General features: G+C 34.7%; 1 protein-coding gene across 1 annotated transcript in view; it reads right to left on the reverse strand.

Moving 5' to 3' along the window:
• ASXL3 (ASXL transcriptional regulator 3) overlaps window positions 1-21440 on the reverse strand; it is a 132740-nt gene that overhangs the window by 54517 nt on the left and 56783 nt on the right. Inside the window, exons 5-7 of the mRNA XM_069468135.1 lie at window positions 13768-13885; window positions 12710-12829; window positions 1571-1734 (exon numbers count right to left, since the gene is read on the reverse strand). Of these exons, the coding sequence (XP_069324236.1) occupies window positions 1571-1734; window positions 12710-12829; window positions 13768-13885 (402 nt within the window). The remainder of the gene's footprint in view (window positions 1-1570; window positions 1735-12709; window positions 12830-13767; window positions 13886-21440) is intronic.

A 21440-nucleotide genomic window follows, 5' to 3' on the forward strand; every position in this document is an offset into this window, starting at 1 on the left:
GCAACAGTCTTATTACATTACAGCTCTGCTCAAAAGCCCTCTGTGGCTTTGTATTGCAGACATAGGGAGCGCGCTGTTCAGACTCTTCAGCTTCATACTCAAGGAATCTTCCAAAATCTACTTCCCATCCATCTTTCTAGAATCATTTTTACTGTTCTTCTTACCATCCAGATTCCCACCAAATTAGTTTTTAATTTTGTACCCTTTGACCTCTCACTTAGTACTTTTCCATCCATTTAATTCAAATTCTATATATATCTCGAGGTCCAATTCAAGAATTTTAAATTTGTCTCTGATTTTTCGCTTCTGCATATAAAAGTACAATATATTTTGTACTTTTCCCCCCTGAGCTTACCCGCTTCTACCTCATATATTGGTTATTTACAAACACAGTTTATGTGTCCAACTAGAGTATATTTAATCATTCATTCAATAAGCATTTAATAAGCACTTACTGTGTTTCTGTTATCCCAAAGCACCTAAAATATACCATATATTCAGAGGAAATATGAAGTACATTTTTATTGAATGAAGGTAAATTCCTAGTGAAATGAAAATGTACCTAAAATCAAAATAATATTTTTCTAAATTTGCACAATAATCACCACCAAAGAGATACATTGGAATTATTAAAAATTGTTGCTTATCATATTTAAATATATATGAAAGGAGATGGTTAAGTTAGGAGAAAATAGAATCAAATAAAAAGCTAAGAAAACATTCAAAGTACTATAAAAATCTTGAATGAGTCTTGTCCACTTCAATTCATGGATGTATCTACTATTTCAAGGTACAAGTTCATAAATACACATACAGTAATTCCATCAGTTGGAAATAATATACAGTGTTAGAATTTACAGAAATAAGTATCATAAAGGATTGTTTCCTAGATACCATTTAATAATTTTTGTAAAATTTATTAAAAGTTTCTGTAATTTTTTTCCTTTTCTTTCCTAAGAAAGTAGCTTTAGAAGATGATTGATGTCTGCGATTATGGGTCTATATTTGTATTTCCTTATTTTAGAAGCTTTTCAAAATACAAAAATACACTTAAAGCATTTCCAGTTATGCTAAAATAAAAACGATAAAAGGTGATTATTTATAGGCAATCATATTCATGATGATAGACTCTCAGAAAGCAACAAACATAAATTTTAAATATCTTTTGGAAATAGTCGAGGATAAAAACATTTACATAATTTCTTAGAGACCCTGGGTTTTTATTGCTGCATTTCAATACTCCATCTGGGCAAAGGAGCAGCTACTCCAAAGATTTATTTGATAGTGGAAAGCTTGATTTCTTTGTTTTCCCTTTCCAATGTGGGTAGTCTGTAGTTGTCATTATACCACAATGTACTACATTTAAAATTTGAATTGGCTCACTATTGAGAATAAATGGTTCTGTTTTAGCAGATTAAACAAATAAACTAATGATACCAATAAATACATATCCCTAAATAAATTATATAAATATACTACATCCATATATCAGTCATCTTCATTAACAGACCTGCCACTTCACAATAATATAACTTTCAACTGATATCAAATGTCTAAAACTTCTACTTACCTGCCTATCCACTTCTGGGAGCAAAAGCAGGAGGTATTGTTGAAAATGCTGAGGTAAGGAAGCAAATGTATGTTTATTTATTAATGCCCTCAAGTTAGTGTTGACAAGAATAGATCCTGGGGTTTCTATGTCAATGTCCTCAGCTTTGGTCCATTTCAAGTGTCCTGTGATGAACAAGCAAGAGGCATGAATTTACCATAGATTGAGGCAAATGCATGTATAAACGTGCACACACACAGAGAGAACATATATATTTAATAACATGTTTAATTCTATCCATTTTAAAAGTGATATTGCAAAAGAGAAATCCCCAAAGCTTCTTTTGTTATTGTTTGGCTTTAGATTTCTTTAATTTTCATAGTGTATGATTCACTCAATATCTTCTATATTTTTAACTCAAAGTACCATCAGGTCCCTATACAAAATTTCAATTATGAATTTCCATTTAATAAGAATTTTCAAAACTTTGAAAGCATAAACGGTAACAACTGCAATTTATGTAAATTCTATAAGACCTAGGATCAACGATAACAATAACGACAGTGCTTTTAATTTTAATGGAGATAACAACAGCAATAATAGCTGTGTGTTCCTCACGTGTCAGGCAGTGCACCGAGCACTGGATTATTTCAGAAGATCCCTATTCAGGGCATTTCTGGGGGTGACAATTTAAAAAGCAACTCTTTATAAAAACAGTACCTGCAAGATCTGAAATGCAATACGCTTTGAAGACTAATTCCACAACTGAAGGCACCCTGGCCTCCAACACAAGGCTGTATGTAGAGTTCACAACTCAAAATCATGACCCACAAGAAAATAAGACACCATAAGGGACAGTCACCTGATCTATTAAACACCAGAATTATCATCGTCAGTCACTTGAGCTGACAGAACCAGTTTGATGTATTTATAAATAGTATATTTCAAATTGGGGGTCAGCAAATTATGGCCCATGAGCTATAAACAGTGCAATGCCTGTAAGTAAAGTTTTACAGGAACATTGCCATGCACAATTGTTTATGTATTGCCTAGGTCTGTTTTTGCAGTAGAATGCAGAGTTGAAGAGCTGTGACAGAAATCACAGGGCCTAAAAAACCTACCGTATTTATTCTCAGGCCCTTGACAGAAAAAGTTTGCCCACCTTATTTTAAATAATTAAGGACAAAAGAATAAATTTTAAAACTTATGGAAAAATAGGAAACTATTATAAAAGAATACTCAGATTTTCAAACAGAACCAGATAGAACTTCTAAAAATGAAAATTTAATTTTTAGAAATTAAAAGAATTATTCAGTGGGCACAGCCGAGGAAAGAATTATTAAATAATTAAAATACAGACATGAGGAAAATGTCTAGAGTGTAGTGTAAAAATGATGAGTCAAAACAGGACAGGGAAGAAATATACGGAATGTAATAAGCAGTCAAAATGCATATTCATAGGAGTTTCAGATTAAAAATCCCACAGAGGATAGCAAAATGGCAATATTTAGCTAATGGTGGAAATATTTTTCAGAAGTGAAATAATGATAAGAGTTCCCAGCTAAAGCTACATAGAAAATCTCAAGAAAGATAAATATCCATTCTCCCATCTGGTGTGTTGAAATCTCCAAACATCAAAAATAAAAAGAACATCTTAAAATCATTTTGAACAAAAGACAGATTTATCTCCAAGGTATGACAATAAGATGGACAGAAATAACATCAATAAATCAATAAATAAAGACAACAATGGAATATCTTCAAAGGGCCATGAGAAATTAAGTTTCAATTTAGAATTTAATTCATAACTAGGTCTCTCAAAAATGGCAAGGATGGTAATGATAAGAACATTTTTGGTATCCAAAATTGAAACTCTATACCTTAGAGCATCTTGCTGAGATTAACTGCTAGTAGATGTTCTTAACAAATAAAGAAATTATAACGAGGAAAAAATGAGAGGGTTACAGAAACAATGACAAATTAGAAGACTAACAGACATGAGTAACTCCAAACAAACATTAACTGTAAAAAATAATACTAATAACTAATGAGGGATAAAATAAAGTGGAAATGAAATAAAATACTTCAGAATAACTGCATGCAAAATGGGAAGACTTAATTGAAATGAGAGCACTATAAAACCCTTACATTTGGGGGAATATGAGAGACACGAATTTGTTCTTTATTTTATTAAAACTTTATAGCTATTTTGTTAAAACTGTAAAGCTATTGGAAGAAAAGAAAAAGAATTACAGTTTCCAAATAAAGAGATGGAAGTGGAAGGAAAACCCAATCAATCACATGGAAGGCATAAAAGGGAAAAAAGTTAAAAATACAAAAACTAAATCCAACTCAATCATAATAAATGTGACTGAATTTTCTTATTAGATTTAAAAAGTAATACAATCTAGTTATATGCTGCTTATAAGAGATATACTTGAAATGATAATAAATACTAGGTAAACTAAGAACTACTAACCAGAGATTCAAAACAACAACAAAAACAATACCACAATATTAACATCAGACGAGATAAGCAAAGGTAAAAACATTGTTGGGATGAGAAAGGTCATTCCTTAAGTGTATAAGAAATAATTCACGGGGAATATACAATAATCTTGAACCTACATCTATTTAAATAGCATAGTCTCAAAAATATAAAATTGAGAGAATTTAAAAATATCATACAATGCTAGGAATATTAACATATATTACCAAAAAACTGAGATATCAGAAAAAAAACTGTCTTAAGACTACAGAGGACTTTAATAACTCAGTAATCAATTTTGACCCAAGGAATATAACATAGGGCACTGTGCTGAGCCGTTAGAGAAAGTAATTTTTTTTTTCCAATAGCAGGCAAGGAACAGTAAGGAAAAGGGGGAAAAAAAAAAAAACCACAACTGACCAGTAAGTCTCAACAAATACTGAACAATAACATAAAAACTCATCTCTCTGTCCAAAAAGAAATTAAATTAGCTATCATAATACAAAGATAGCAACTCTCCAATCTCCCACACATCCATTATAGATTTGGACTTTAAAAAGCACACTTGTGAGTGCTTCACAAGTTAGAGAAAAAACATTTGTAATGGAAATCACGAAATATTTGGATTCTAAATGATAATGCCAAAATTTGTAAAATGCTGCTCAACTGGCTTTAACAATAAATTATATATTTTAGAGATTGAAAAAAAGATTGAAAATTCAAGGGTTAAATGTATAAATCATGAGGTTAATAAAGAATAAAAACTCAAGAAGGAAAGACTATAAGAAAAAGAGCAGGTGTTCATGAAATAGCAAAGAACAATGACGACCATCAACAACTAAAAAACTGCTTTTTTATTAAACTAATAAAATAGACATTTCTGGCAAGAGATGGCATAAATAAACATGAACAGGAATGAAAGGGAAGGACATAATAGTAGATGTAGTACAGATTTAAAAGACAGTTAATTATAATTAAAAACAGATTTTTCAAAGCATAATATAATACTATGACTTTTGCCAATATCTTGACAGATAAAGTATTTTAAGTTTATAATTTTTTTAATTTAACTTAAAAAAATTGAATAAATTTGTAAAAACTTAAAAAAAAACTGATCAGTAGACAATGTTCCCCCCAACAACCCCCCCCCCCAAGCACAAATTATAAATAGCTCTAAAGGTGAATTTTATGTGGGGTAGGGGACTTACTTTCTTAACCTATTCTCTGGAACGTTCCCACTACTTCATTTTATACCTTCCAGGAAATAGGTCAAGATAGATAGCTCTTCAGTCTACTTTATAAAGTTAATATAAAATAAGGACAAAAAAAGAACAGTACGAGAGAGAAAATTTACCGGCCAGTCTTACTTATAAACACATAAAAGTATATAAGGTGATGAGTATCTATATAGGCATCTGTTTTATTAGCATCTGTACTATTTTATGTTTGAAATATTTCTCGATATTAACTTAGACCACAGGGAGAGAAGAATTAGGAAGAAGCTTCTCTTCTTAGCCGTAGGGGCAAAGGCAAAACCTTGGGTAAAAATGTTTTAAAAAATATAGAAATAAATTTGCTTAATACTTATTACATGGCCTAAATATTGTCATATATAGGAGTTGAGGTCATTTGTTAAGAGTGATTCTGACTGGGGGGGAAATGTTGGGAATTTGAGAAAAATGTAAAACTGTTTTTTTTCCTACTTTTGAAACATATGCTAGGAGCAGTGTGAGCGATAGGACTTAAGCTGCCACTATTTAGTTTAGTTGAAAATCTTTAGGAAGATCATTGAAAAAAGAAGCTTCAGACAGGCACATAGTCTTGTATGACAAACCAAAGATGTCCACCTAAGCAAAAATATGTTTTATAACTTTGGAACAAAGACAAGGAAGACGAACTAAATCTGTTGCCACAGAGGATATTGAATTCCGTTTTAATTATCCTTACATATGTACTCTAAATTGGCTTAAGAACAATCCAATTATATATGATTGTCTTATCTCATTAAAGCTGGCACCTCGTATCTCCCTATAGTACACAGAGAAGAAAAAAGATGTTGTCATTTTAGTGTCTAATTCCCAGACACTTAGCCTACAGGGTCTGAGGTAGCTCAGGTAGGGCAAAGGAGAGAAGAGAAGCAACAATTACCAAATGGCCACAGAGTCTGTGTTACACAGGAAGACACCAGGCTGATCGCGTGATAAAAATCACAGGGAATGTGTCCAAATAGGGTCAGGGAAATTCTCTATTAATCTGGCCAGAATGAGTTCTAAGATCACCAATGTGAGTGAAGGCTGCGGATTCTGGAGCACTTGTTGATCAGTGAGTAGTCTGTTGCCTTCGAGATTCGTATTTCCCATAGGGGAGCCCACACAGGAATTATGCGTAAAATTTGCACACACAGACACACTCACACAGTGGGAAGGAGCATATGTAAAACGCAGACCAGGCAAACAAGAGGAACTGCCCAAATACAGAAAGAGTTCAAAACTAGAGTTTCTCACTCTCTCAAAGAAATTAGAAAGGAAAGATTCTGAAAGAATCTTCAGAGAAGAAAAATAGGCTTTCAAAGAGTAAAGTGTAAGGCAAAAAAAAAAATCTATCAGAGAACAAAATCTAATCACATAAAACACGGATCGATGTAGCCTTCATAAAAGATGAAATTGTATAAAAAGTCTATCATGGATCACTGAATCCATTAAAATATAGTACCAGGGTTAAAGAACTATAGGGATTATGGTTAAGCAAATGGAATATAGATGTTACCAACCTTGATGCCTAGGAAATGATATAACAAAAACATGGAGGTAAGAGGAACTGTAAGTGTAATTATTTCACTTTTTATAATATATTTTCCAAAGTTAAAATGAGTAGTTAAAAAGATAATCACTCCTATTTCAGTTTATCATATTTTTAATATCTTCCAAGAAAATTTTTAGATATGAATACATCTTGTGACAATGTCTAACAATTTTTTTTTATTTTACTTCTTTTTATTATTTGCTGTAGATTAATTAAATTTAGAACTTTTGATTACAATGGTATAACAGGTTTTCTAAGATGATCTATGGCCAAAGATATGTAGTAAGAGATTTTCAAATAATATTTATAAAACACTGAGAATAATTTTTTAGGATGAAAAGATACGGGGTTATGATTCAAATTTTATTTTTATTTTTCTACACTGATTTATTTCAAGAGTATCAGACACTGGCCTAGGCAAAGAATTTATGAAGAAGACCCCAAAGGCAATCACAGTAATAACAAAATTAAATAAATGAGACCTGATCAAATTAAAAAACTTCTGTACAGCCAAGGAAACTATCACAAGAGCAAACAGAAAACCTACAGAATGGGAGAAAATATTTGCATGCTACACATCTGATAAAGGGCTGGTAACTAGAATTTATATAGAACTCAGGAAAATCAGCAAGAAAAAAATCAAACAACTCCATCAAAAAGTGGGCAATGGACATGAACAGAAACTTTTCAAAAGAAGATAGACTAATGGCCAAAAAATGTGAAAAAATGCTCAACATCTCTAATCATCAGGGAAATGCAAATCAAAACCACATTGAGATATCACTTAACTCCAGTGAGAAAGGCCTTTATCAAAAAGTCCCCAAACAATAAATGTTGGTGTGGATGCAGAGAGATAGGAACACTCATATACTGCTGGTGGGACTGCAAACTAGTACAACCTCTGTGGAAAGTAATATGGAAATACCTCAAAAAGCTACAAGTATAACTACCATTTGATCCAGCAATCCCATTACTGGGCATCTACCCAAAGGGGGAAAAAAAAAGGCATTCTATAAAAAGGACATCTGCACTAGAATGTTTATAGCAGCACAATTCACAATTACAAAGATGTGGAAACAACCCAAGTGCCCATCAATACATGAGTGGGTTAATAAAATGTGGTATATGTACACCATGGAGTTCTACTCAGCCACAAAAAACAACGGTGATCTAGTACCTCTTGCATTACCCTGGATAGAGCTGGAGCCCATTCTACTGAGGTATCACATCAAATTGGTACTATCTAATCAATACTTATGTGCACATACAGTAGTAACATTCATCTGGTATTGGGCACGTGGCGGGGGCGGTGGCGATGGGTATAGTCACATCTAATGGGTGTGGTATGCACCGTCTACGGAATGGATACACTTGAAGCTCTGACTCAGGTGGGGCTAAGGCAATATATGTAACCTAAATATTTGTACCCCCGTAATATGCTGAAAAAACAAACAACCAACCACCACCAAATTGTAATTCTTTACTACAGAAAGATTAAACCAAATAAAATACATTGGAATGAATCCCAGGAATTGGGTCCAACAAGGACATTTATTAAACCCCCCTCAGAGACAACCATTAGAAGCTTAAATTTGTTTAGCAACCAATTTTTAAACTCCTATTGCAAGACTAGGTAGGAAGAAGTACAATTAAAGATAGGGTTAGGTCAATGACCCTGAATTCAAGCAACTTATATTTTAGTTAGGGGAAAATGTGAGATACCAAGAAATACAAAACAAGTGATAAGAATGTATTATTAAAGAATTTTTAAAAGTGTTCACAAATCCATGTTCTAAGTGCCATGAAGACAGTGAGATGAAAATTTACTAGGGTTGTCTCAGAAAATTCTATGGGGGAGGTTTTCAATGAGTTTTATCCTTTGCTAAGACAAGGAGAGAGGGTATTAAAACAACTGATTAGGCAAGAAAAACATACTTTAAACCACATTTGCAGCTGGCCCCTACCTTGATATTCACTGCCTGGTTACTTGGTAGTCTAACAATTAGTGTTATACTAATTTTCAAGGCCTATAATAACAAAGGAGTCCCTGTAGACATTGTTAGCATTTGTTTTTATGCATATCAGAATAGTGTTTGCTGCCATGCTTGATTTAGACATAGGAAAGGGACTGACAAGGTTTTGTTTGTTTGCTTTTATTTTACTACAACATCAAAGAAATATGTACTATTATACCACCATTTTTTTCAGCTGCTCTCACTCACCCCTTGTTACCAAGTCTATTCAATCAGCAAGCTACTCAGAGAAACATTCTCATAGTTTTCATACATAACCCTGGCCAAGAGCAAATAAACAAAACAAAACAAAACAAAACAAAAAAAAAACCCCTACATCAATGGTGGTGGCTTCCCATGCTGAGTGATAGATTTCTCATGAGAACATTAAGATTACCATCAGAACTAAGATGACCGAGGAATTGCAAAGCTCATTATTATTATGTTCTTTTACTGTGTGCTCCTCACCCTCTCCAGGGGAGCTGGCAGGAAGGGCTGAGTGGTGCCTGCTCCCCTACAGAGTCCTCAGGGAAACACTGGAGCATAGCTCAAGACACATTGAGCCACACTCATTAAGATTCCAAGACCCAAGTAAAATCTATACCTTGAACTGGGTGAATATCCTGCAATGTGACAAATTAAGTAATTGCCAGAGATCCAGAGGAATTACTTAGGGGACAAATAGAAGTATTTTTTTATCCTGTTAGGGAAATGTCACAATGAAAATAAAAATTTAGACTTATATCCTGACATCTGATTTTGACTAGATTTTGTTTCAGAATTATCAATTTACATTAGAACAGACTTATGACATCTGTTTTAATTCAGAATGATTTTAATAGGTTAGGACTTATATACAGCCACCCTTACCTAGATAAGGCAAAGAAGGTTAAAATCACATTTCTGAGAGTGTATGAATTAGATGTCTGACTTGAGTTGGAAAAAACAGAAGAGGGAAAACAGGCTCTCTTTATCTGGCCGGCTAAGGGGAGTGATGTGGGATCATTCCTTTGCATTTTTCCTGCAGCTACACATGGGTACACAAAGAATGACCTTCCCCCCAAATACGGGATAATTTTTATTAAAGGAGATGGAAGTAGCTTCATTACCATGCTGAAACCTATAGGATGCATCATTCATCCAGACAAACTTACTAGCATGTTCAGTTAATTATAATCATTCATTCATTCATTCATTCATTCCTTATTCCGAACCTACTAAACAGGAGGGATATAATGGAGACAGCAGTAAGAACTACAGGAAGCTCACTGTTCTCAAGGAGTTAACAACTCAATGGCAAAAAAGAGGTGCATAAATATGCCTCATAGAGTACTAAATATCATTCTAGTCTAATAGGACATCAAAAACATCACTGTCTAAAAAAACATGAGTATTGTCTGGAGATGGTTATATTGCAGGCTCTTCTTTTCACATTTTTCATTCCCTACTGCTGGATATATATTGGAAGCTTAAAAAGTAATAGACTTCACCTGCACAAAATAAGCCATTCTGTTCAGCAGCTTGATAGGTTAGTCACAGTTCCTTCCCAGTGATCACCTGCAGTTTATTTTTGACAGATTTTTACCTCAATTGACTTATTTTTAAATCTCACCTTCTTCCTCCTGTTTGATACAGGATCGGCCAGGAAAGCTTAGAGCTGCTGGCTCTCCTTCGATGGGTAACTCGTATACCTGCACTTTAACACCTGCAGTAGACTAATGATGTCCTATAATGCTATTTCTTCTCAGTGGTGCCTACAGGTCTAAAACACAGGCTAGATGATTTGGCATTCCGATTCTACCCAGGATGAATGGTTTGGACTTTGGAGTTACATATGCCTTGCTTTGTATCTTAGCTGTGTCATTTTCAGGCAACTTCCTTAACCCCTCTGGGTCTCCATTGTCTTCAGCTGTAAAATGGAAATCATTCTATTGTACAAAATTGAAATAAGAATTAAATGAGATCTCTTGTGTCAAAATACCCATACCATTCCATTAAATATGGGCAGTGAATATGATTTCATTTCTCTGTTGCTTCATTATTTCTACTACTTTGTAGTCTAAAAACAAAGTGCATTCAAAAGATCATGGTGGTCTCCTTTATTACCCTTATAATTTGCTAACAAATCAGCTGAAATCCTCTGGCAGCACTATTTTTGTTTTAATATAGAAGATGTTTAGTGGTATGGAGGATTTCCTAAGAGTAGGCTTCTATATCAGCCTTTGTATTTTTCAATTGACTCTCAATCTAAAAAAAAGAAAAAAAATTCTGATTGTCTTCTTGAGTGTGGACTTCAAGGTAACAACCATCAAAATACTAGAGATCCTGACGAAGACTCGAGCCCCTGAAGGGATCCTGATAACACAGTACAGAGGCTTGTTGACTTTCAGTCCTAAAGTTAGCTGAGTAAGTGGGCAGGCCCTGTGCCTTAAATGTTCTTACACTCATCACATGGCATTAACTTTACTGAAGTTGGTAGGAGACTGTTGTTAGCTAAAGGTCACATGTTTAAATCACATAGTGTATGGTAATGCGGCACTGTTTTGGATATATATATTTTGAGTATATTCTTTACATATCACTCTCCCGCTATATAGTTTTCTATTTCAGAAGCTACTTATCTTAAAATACTTTACAACACTCAGAGTACTAGGAAAAAACATCTCAGTGTGTATGTAAGTGTGGTTATACACAAACACACACAGATATATTTTGGGCTAGGTGATAACTGTAAAATAATTTATCCTTGAAAATAATATATTATAAAATAGGTAACTATGTCCTATATTTAAGGAATTCAAATCAAAAATAAATTCTGGTTTACCAGAGGTCTCTTATCTGAGGATTATAAACTCTATTTAAAGGTTTTTCATTGAAAGGATGTTCCCAGAATTTAGCAAAATGCCTCGTATACAGTAGGCAAACAATAAAGCTTTACTAAAAACTAAAATGAATCAGTTAAAATCTTGCTTGAATTTCACAGAGAAACTCTGTAAATAAGAATTATCCTAAATTTCCCCCAAAGTGGCAGAACTTTGTAGTTTCTACCAACCATTTTACAACATATTATAATGATTCAGATTATTATCATGAGACCACCCTTATTCACAGGTGAAACAACTAAGAGAGAGAAATGAAGCCATTAGGTCCAGGTCAGTCACCAAAGCAGGGGTAGTTGACAATTATAATGTTCAGTTCAGGATATGTTTCTTTTTGCCTTTTTAATCCTTGTCCTCCTTTTTCTCTGAATGCTGCTGTGGGATTTCTGATGAAAAGTGATCAGGAAGGAAGTATACAGCACAAAATCTGGTGCTGACTTGCAAGACCCATGGACTGTGTCTCCCACATTTCTCAGCAACTTGACACTATTTTTCAGACAGGCACTACTAAATATTTCAAGTAGCACAGGCAAAAAGCAAGACAGAGCAGTTTTATTGCAGCAGACCCCAGTGACAATGTACTATCCAGTTCAACGAACCTTTCATCAACGTTGCATTTTCCCCCCACCACAGTATATCGCAATACAGTGAAACTCGGTTGCATAAATAAAACACTGCACATTAGACAGAACCATGACTGGGCAGACAATTATTTGAACACATATCATTTTAAGTCTCTTATCTTTATCCTCTGCTTCATCCAATAATATCATTAACAAATTTAGTAATAAGCTTAAGACCATTCAATGTAACTGTAAAGTTTCCTTATTTAGCACCTTTTTTGGTTTAGATAAACGGAAGGATATTTTAATTTCCTTGTTTAATCACTAAAAATAAAAGTTCTGAGAATTTTTCATAATTTATTTGAAAAGACATAAATCTCTAAAATGTGAAATGTCATAGTCTATTAAACACTCACCTAAACCAGACTTTTTTAATCGTTTTAAGTGCTGACTTGTTTGTTTTCCAGTGGGAGATTTTTGCCCATGTTTCATTTCTTTATCTGAACTGTCTGCTTCACCATTTTTAGATTCGGATCCTAAAAAAGGAAATAGTTATTATGTCATTATCTTCCTCTAGCTGTCCTCGAAAAGAAAAATCTAAAATTGTTTTAAGAACTGTAGATATAATCTCTTTCTCTAAGAGTTAATCTACTACCTTTGGCCACAATCTGATTCCCCTAAAAAGAGAAGCCCAATAAATCAATCAAACAGAACAAAAAGCAAGAACAGATGGCCTAATAGTGGAGTCAAAAACATGTTCACTGATCTGATAGCTTTTAAAAGAAACAGAGTCAGATCTTTTGTAAAACTACACGAATAAGCCTGAACAATACTAAGTCATTTCAAGACAATACAAGACAGAGACAGAAAGATGAAGAAGAGAATCTCGAAGAGGGGAGGAGAACTATACCTTTGTGAATAACTTTATGTTGAAGTAGGAACAGAAAAGGCAAACACTAATCTATAATAAATAGAATGGCACCTAGCTGATAAAGTGACAGAACGTAAATTAGAAGAAAAGGTCAGGGCTTCACTGGGGTGAGAAGAATGTTGTCAGAACACAAAAACTAATAAACTATTCCTGATTTTGCAGCACAAAACTGAAAAACAAATTCACACTCACGGAAGAACTGCTCTTGATGGTATTATACATCAGCGTGTGGTCCACCATTAAAAAAAGCCAAAGCAACAACAACATAATCCACCTCGTATCATTACACATTTTCTTATATCTATTGACATTAGCAGATAAAATTATTTGATGATGATGAGTGAGCTGGAGCCTTTTTTTTAAACTGGGAAATGTTCTATATTTTTGACTCACTGAAAGAGTCAAAGTATAAAAAAAATTAAACCAAACCTCAAGTGGAAATATTATTCAGTTTCAGAAAAAAAAAATTCATGACATCTTTCTCAGTGAGGAAGTCTCCTTCGGGAAGAAACTGGCCAAGCATACAATATTTCAGCTCTTTACCTGAAGGCGAATCCGACTGCTCATCAGACACCTTTAATGGTGTCAAAACAACACGAGGAACAGTCTTGTTTACCATCATTGAGACTCCATTTCTTCTTTTCTGCTGTTGCCTCAAAGCCTACAAAACATGATAATAAAATATAACACAAAAATACAGCCAAAATGATGTCTCATCACTGAATTTATGATTCATTTGCCCATCACTAGACAGAACCTCTAAAGAGATTTCAATTCTACGGAACCCCTAACTTCTCAGGATTCTTAATAGTTACCTGCATGTCATTTTCCCTCAAAAGCATAAAATCAGGCTTTGGGTAAAGGGTTTAAACCTGAAACCATTTTAGGTATAATTCTAACAACAAAGCAGCAATTAACGGCTTGTTCTACCTTAGCAATGTGGCTTGAGAGCCCATGGAATTGGAAATTATGACTCCCAAGTAAAATAAATGTTTCAAAACCAGGAATAAAAATATATGTGTCTGCACTTTTCTCGCAGGTGCGTCCTCTCCATGCACTGTTCAGTCAATCAAGTTAACACTGAGTGTCATCAGTATGTACAGCATGTAAGGACTCCAGTATTGATGCACTCACTCAGCCATGGGGAGCACTGCACAAAATCACTGAACATGGCAGGAATCGTTTATTTCTGTGAAGGGAATCAGTCCTAATCTTGGAAACCTTGCAGCACTTGGCTTCTGTCTGCTTGACTTTGGGCATTAACCTTCAGAACACGAACATGACGGGGTTCTGGCAAATCCAGGAAAAAACTGATATGATGAGAATAAATCTCTCCAAATGGGAGTGCTTTGTGTTTCATAAATGAATCGACCACGGTGATGATAATATAATAAAAGACTTCTAAAATTTTTGAAATACAGCTTATCTAGCTGATCGCTTTATGCTGAAAATTACCTGTAATAAAAAAAGGTCTTAAGCAGACGAAACTGAAGAGCCATTAAATTCACAGTCGCAGGAATGCTAAAACTGTTCAAAAGGTTAAAAGGCTGGCTTCAGACAGCCTCAAACCTTTTTATTCCTGGTTTCTGTGTAATTTCTACCAATTTTACAACATCCCAGTTACTTGATTAATGTTCTTCAACCAAGAGTTGTCAGGATCTCCTGAAATACTGCACTGACTGTATTTCCCTTTGCTGTCAAAAAACGATGTCATATTATTTGCAAAGGTTATTAACTGAATTCCCAACTTGTTGACCATAAGATTTAGCAATCAAATAATTACAGAAGTGAAAAATTAAATACCATTTCATTGAAAGAAGGAATATTCAGATAAGACTTAAAGCCAGATGAGAACATAAAGCGTTGGGAAATCTATTACAAATCATATGGTTGCTAATGATAACACCAGACATCTTCCCTTCGATTCTTCCATTTATTGAGCTTTTGGAAAGTACCACACATGAGGGGAGAGGCAAGAGATACAAAGATTAATAAGATGCCATCCTTTTCACCTTTAGCCTGCTGTCAATAATATATTTAATGAGAGCTTAAATGCTATAAAATATTTAAGACATTTACTCTCTCTTCAAGGTGTATACATAATTGCACATAAATTTTGCAAAGCAATGCATAATCTCTCTAGCCTTGTATAAGAACTCAAATCACTTTATAGACATTAACCTATCAATCCAATAATAAAACAGAACAAGGCAACACAGTGCTTTAAATTACAATTAAGTTTATCTCTGCCTACTAGTTAAGACTTCATAAAACAATAAAGCCTGTACAAAGAGTGATCCATTTTTAGGAGCCTTTACAGCATAGATTTCAACTACATTCCTTGGAAAAATATTAGGCATTTTAAAAATAGTTATTTATTTATTTATTTATTTTGTGTGTGTGTGGTTAGCAAGTTTATTTTAAAAAAACACTGGTTAGGGGAAAAAAAGATAAACTAACTAGAGGCCTAGAAGCTGGAATTATAAAGTTAAAACTGGCATGCCTTTTTAGAGCATTTGTGGTAAATAATAAAGTAACAAAAATGTTCACCTCCATTTCTAGAGCTGAGAAGACTCTACTACAGAAAAATTAGTAATCAGACAGAAAGAAACTATAATAAAATTATGTAAGAATAAAAATCCGCAGTGGTTTTGAATTTTAAAGAATCAAAATAGCATCAAGGCAAGGATAAAGAAAGTTAACCAATATAGAGTTTGAATGATTTTTTCTGATTATGTATTTACTACTCAGAAAAATGTGAATATTTCTCAGGACAACAGTTCTGAAAGTATTGACTCACAACACTATGTGCCTTTAGGTGACCAAAAATAAGTGTCCATATTACTAAAAAAAATGTTTTAAGTGTATTAAAAGTATATTTTTTGTTGTTTTACTGCTGAAAAATAAGCACTAGATTTATTCCCAAATAACACTTCTAGGAGCAAATAAGCAAAAAATGGAAAGTCTTTGTTTCCCATGACACTGGTAACAGTGGTAAAGCAACAGACCGCTAGACACAGCCAGGCATATCAGAGTTCAGTTATCTGAACGGTGAAAGAGGCACCTTGATGTCAACTTCCTCGATGCACAGGCATTTTAAACTGTGTCTGTGGCTGCCTTGAAAAATTCCAATTCACTTTCCAGAAAGTAGGATTTATTTGACTCTGGACATTGGGGACCCCCTCCAAGCATATCAGAATGTTGATAGAGGGAGAAAAAACAACGTTGACTCAATTGAGATGCTTGGGATGGTTGGGTTGACTGTAAACAAAAGAAACTCTGGCACTTCTGTCCATGCCGCAGGCTGTATGGTGACTCCTGGTCTCTTGTGGTAGGGCATGCATGCCACAAGTACAGGAGGGGCTAGTTCTTCAATTTTGGGGGGAGGGGGTTATGTAACTCTAATTCTCCAGGTTGGCTGGAGGTAAAACATAAACAGGGGAGAGTGCACGTGGTGCAGGAACATACATACCCCAGTGGAGGGGGCAATTGTTACTTAAGAGAAGTATCAAATCTAGATTCTTAGGTGAGTCTTTCTGTTTTTAAACAATGTGCCAGACAAAGGAAAGATGACCGTGGGACAAATACAGCACGAGGTCACCCATCTTTGAGATCTACTTAACACCATGCCTCCCATGCCACCAGCCAAATAAGTCAGTCTGACCATTGCCCAATGTGGGTATTAAAATCTCTCTTCTGCTGTGCTAAGCCACAGAGGAACTGGGGCTACTGCAGAACTGTCTTAACAACAGGGAGGCGCAATGTTTAAGGGGCTGTAGACGCAAAGAAAGACAGCAAATGTCCCTGTACAACAGAGAAAATAATGCCGGCAAGATGCTTTAAATAGAAAAGTCTGCAGAATAATATTTATCACAGTTTACAGCACATGGTAAATATTCCATAAATGTCACTTTTTATATTTATGTAATTTACACATTCTACAACAAATGCATTTTTGAGAACTTACTCAGTTACATGACAGTCCCAAGTACTACTAATTTACAGCAGTGAATATGACAAAAGGTTTAATTAGTTCATATTTTCGTGAAGCACTAACAAGGAAATACATAAAATAAACCTAACAGTTTCACACACATACAAGTGCTAAGAAAATTATGCCAGGAAGATGAGGCAGAGTAACTGGGGCAAGAGGGGACCAACATAGAGTGGGACGTCAGAAAAGGTTTCTCTCTGAAGGTGACAAAGATGATGAGATCTAAATGACAAGAAGAAACCAGTCGTGTGGAAATTGTCAGGTCCCTAGTAAGTAAAAGCAGCAGTAACAAGATTCCTATCTGAGGGAGCTTTAGTGGTTACAAGAATATTAAAAAAAAAAATGTGGTTGGAAAAAAAGGAGTAAAAAGTTTACAGAGATGTCAAAGAACTTCCCCAAAATGGTGGCCAAGGTTTTATAAAGAACAGGGGACCTAGGTTCAACGCAAAGGCAGGAAGGAACCCTAGTTCCTTCCCAGAGCTTGAAGTCACCATGCTAGCACCTTGATACCAAAGATATGGAAGAGGCACAGCAAAGATGAACCACACAGTGGGTGTTTCCCAACAAATTACTGCGGTTTGTCTGTACTCACTTGTTCAGCTAATATTTACAAAGCTTCACTGCATGAAATGCATTCTACCCCACACCTTAGCCATGTTTCTTAATTCTGATCGTTCTGAGCTATCTCTTTCTTAACACTCCACACACACTCCTGCCCTTCGCTCTTCTCTGCTTGATACGCTCTTCCCTCAGACAGCTGGATGGCTCGTTTCTTCATATACTTCAGGTCCTTGCTCAGACACAGTGGTCCCCCTTTACCTACGATTTTGTTTTCTGCAGTTTCAATTACCCACAGTCCAAAACTATTAAGATATTTTGATATATATATAGAGACCACATCCATATAACTTTTATTAAAGTATTCTGTTATGATTGTTCTATTTTATTATTACTTATTGTCATTAATCTCTTACTGTAAGATTATAAATTTCATGGTAAGAAATTTATAAATTAGATTTTATCACATGTGTATATGTATAGAAAAAAACACAGTGTATCTATATAGGGTTCATATTATCTATGGTTTCAGGCATCCACTGTTGGTCTTAGAATGTATCCTCATTGATAAGGGGAGACTTTGTATTACTGCTCCCACTGTATTCTCCACTCTGCTTTATTTTTTTTTTTTCATGGACTTATTGCCTTCCAGTATACTGTGTAATGTCATTATCTCCTCCCTTCCCCAAGCAGGCTCTAAAAAGACACGGATTTTTGTCTGTTTTGTTCATTGACATATGCTCGAGTGCCTAGAAGAGTACCTGGAATATATTAGATGTTCAGTAAATATTTACTGAGTGAAGATAAAAATTTTCAAAAATAAGTGTATTAAAAATAGAAAGTCCCTCATTTATCTCTCTTTAAAATATATAAGTGTTTTATTTAAAAGGCAGAAATAGCAGGAAACAATCGATAGATAACTTTGTTCTTCTAATATTACAGTAATCTATGCTCTGACCAATTTTCCTTTCTCATTTCTGGAAAACATTTTATGTAGAATGCCCAGCTTCTTGGGTCACCTTTGAGTATTTGTACAGTGTCACTTTCAGGTTGGAAAAGCTTCCCTTTCCACCTCCCCAGGCCATGCTTATGCTTCAGGTCTGAAATGTCACTGGAGAAAGTATTCATGATTGTAGTCTTCCTTCATCTCTGCCCTCTTGCCCGCCACCACCCCCCGGCCTCCCCAGGATTAAGATTGAGACTGATGAGTGAGAAGAACAGGGCCAAGTTGTCTTAACCAGTGTTGGCATAGTCATGGCATCAGAACCTTCTGGGAGGCAGAAGGCCAACTGCTAGATTTTTATAGCCTGCATTAGTGGAGACTTCAGAGGCCTGTGGGGAGAGACCTTTGAAACTACACTCTACCCTAACCTGGACCATGTACTCTATGGCTGACCTCCGGGCTTCCCCTAAGCATAAGCCCCACATACTTGGGCTCCTCTCACCTAAACTGGTAGCTTTCCTGGGCAAGGTCTTTACAAATCCCCCATGCCTGGTTAACAGTACAGCACCCACTCAGGCCACAGGTATACTAAGCATCCCTGTCTTACTGTACAAAGCATAACTTGATACTTTTATTTCTGCCTAGATATTATGGCCATCCCTGTGCCTTCAGAATTCTCCAGGTCTCATAATCCTTCAAAATACAAGAATACAAGGTGTGTGAATATATATATATAATATATGTATATTATATATAAATATAATATATATAATATGTATATTATACATATAATATATATATATAGGGCATGTGTATATAATCAATCTTATTTTTTAATATATCTGTTGGGGGATGATCAGTCAACCATCTGGTCTTCTTTTCAGTGAGACTTGTGGGGCTGTGTCTAGCATCTCTCTTCAAAATGGAGTATACTTGCAACATACTGGTCTCAGCTTTCAGCTTTTACTAAAATTCTAAGAAAATTCTTATTTTATATTATGTATATAATAGACGTTATCTGTAATTTAACTTATAGTAATTAAATTTGGATAGTGCACAGCCTGGAAACTATAAGTTCACATAATATATTTAGGAAATGGGGCTGGTAGATCTAAAGTAGAGCTACTTTAGATGGCTGTGGAGGGTGTGCCCTGTAACCTAAAGGAGGCGATATTCTTTTTAGTTGACAACTTGGCGGGGGGGAATGCTGATTTTTCTATTCCACACCAGAGTCTTAATTAGCTAGCGGTAGCCCTGTTGATTAGTCTATACCAGAGTTTTATTCTGACATTGATATTATCTAATCAGTCTTACTATTTTAGTCTAAATTCATTTTAGGGGGATGACATCAATGAGGTACCTCTAACTGTCTCAAGTCTTAGTTGTACTTTGGAATACTAATGGACTACCTTATAGATCAGCTTTAAGTCTTGGCATCTCTAATTCAGAAAGAAGCATCGCCAGACCTACATAACAAGCAGATGGCGAGTGTAAATCTAGTCTCTGACGAAGGAATGCACCTTCAATCTGGTCACATGCACAATGTTCTACTGCCTGAACTACACAGAGCACAATCTCAAAATCTCTGATGTTGTAAGAAGGAGAACAATTGGACTTACCAAGTTTAATACTTCCAGGTACTATTCAATATGAAAGAAATTTACAGACTTAAACCTAGAAATACACCTAATTTTTAAAGGAAACAAACATAATAGAGCTAAGCCAGTCTACGAAAAGTAAAGATCGTATCACACTCACATCAATTCAATTCTGGCTTTAAGTGAAAGGAAAGAAATCAAAAGATGCTGACTGAGCGTGCTTTTCTCTAGAGACATGTTGCAATACTTTCTCGTAAAAAGAGAAAAAAACCTTTAGATAAACATTTCATTCTTTAGGCAGAAAGCTTCTCAGATAATTCTAAAAATATGGATTGGGTCTCATTTCTACTGTAATGAAAAAATAAAACTTAAAATCAGAGGCCTTTGTGTTAACTGGGAATTTTAAGCAAGTAATGCCCGCTTTATTTCAATAGAAAAACAACACCAACAATGTAACTTAAGAATGCACTGCATGCAATAAGTCTTCTAATGACAATCTTAAAATATCACATGCTGTAAATGCTAAAACTTAAATAATGAGAAATACACACACAGGAAACAGCTGGCTGCATCAGAAACCAACAACTTGTATTGTTGCTAGTACACTAAATGTCAATGCCCATGTTCAGAAACTGCTATTATGTAATATAACCTTTGTAATTTCACAGTATTGGTCAAACATATAAAGCTAAAGCAAAATACCAAGAATATATCTTCTCTGCAATATCAAAAAGAAAAAAGATCTGCAACTTTATGAATAAATTCTACCACCCTAAATAACGAAGAAAGTCAAACAAACCAACAGAAACAATATGTAACACCACCATGATGCTTGCCGTAACAGAACTCACCCTTCTTTAGTTTTTCATTTTCTTTCAGTGTCTAAAATTTCCAAAATTTAAAACTTAACTATATTTCTTAAAAATTCAAAATCTAATCATTTCATACTTTTTAGAAGCATGATAACCAAAATATCAAGGTAAAAAGAAGACAGGAACAAGGTAACAATCAGCAATCTGCTGCTCTCCAGAGGCTTCTAAATATGCTTATTCAGGGAAAAAAAAACAACCTACTGAAATAACAATATGTTATTCATCCAATTATGCCCAACATACGATGGTAA

This window comes from Eulemur rufifrons, chromosome 5 (genome assembly GCF_041146395.1).
Source record: "Eulemur rufifrons isolate Redbay chromosome 5, OSU_ERuf_1, whole genome shotgun sequence".
Lineage (NCBI taxonomy): Eukaryota > Metazoa > Chordata > Mammalia > Primates > Lemuridae > Eulemur > Eulemur rufifrons.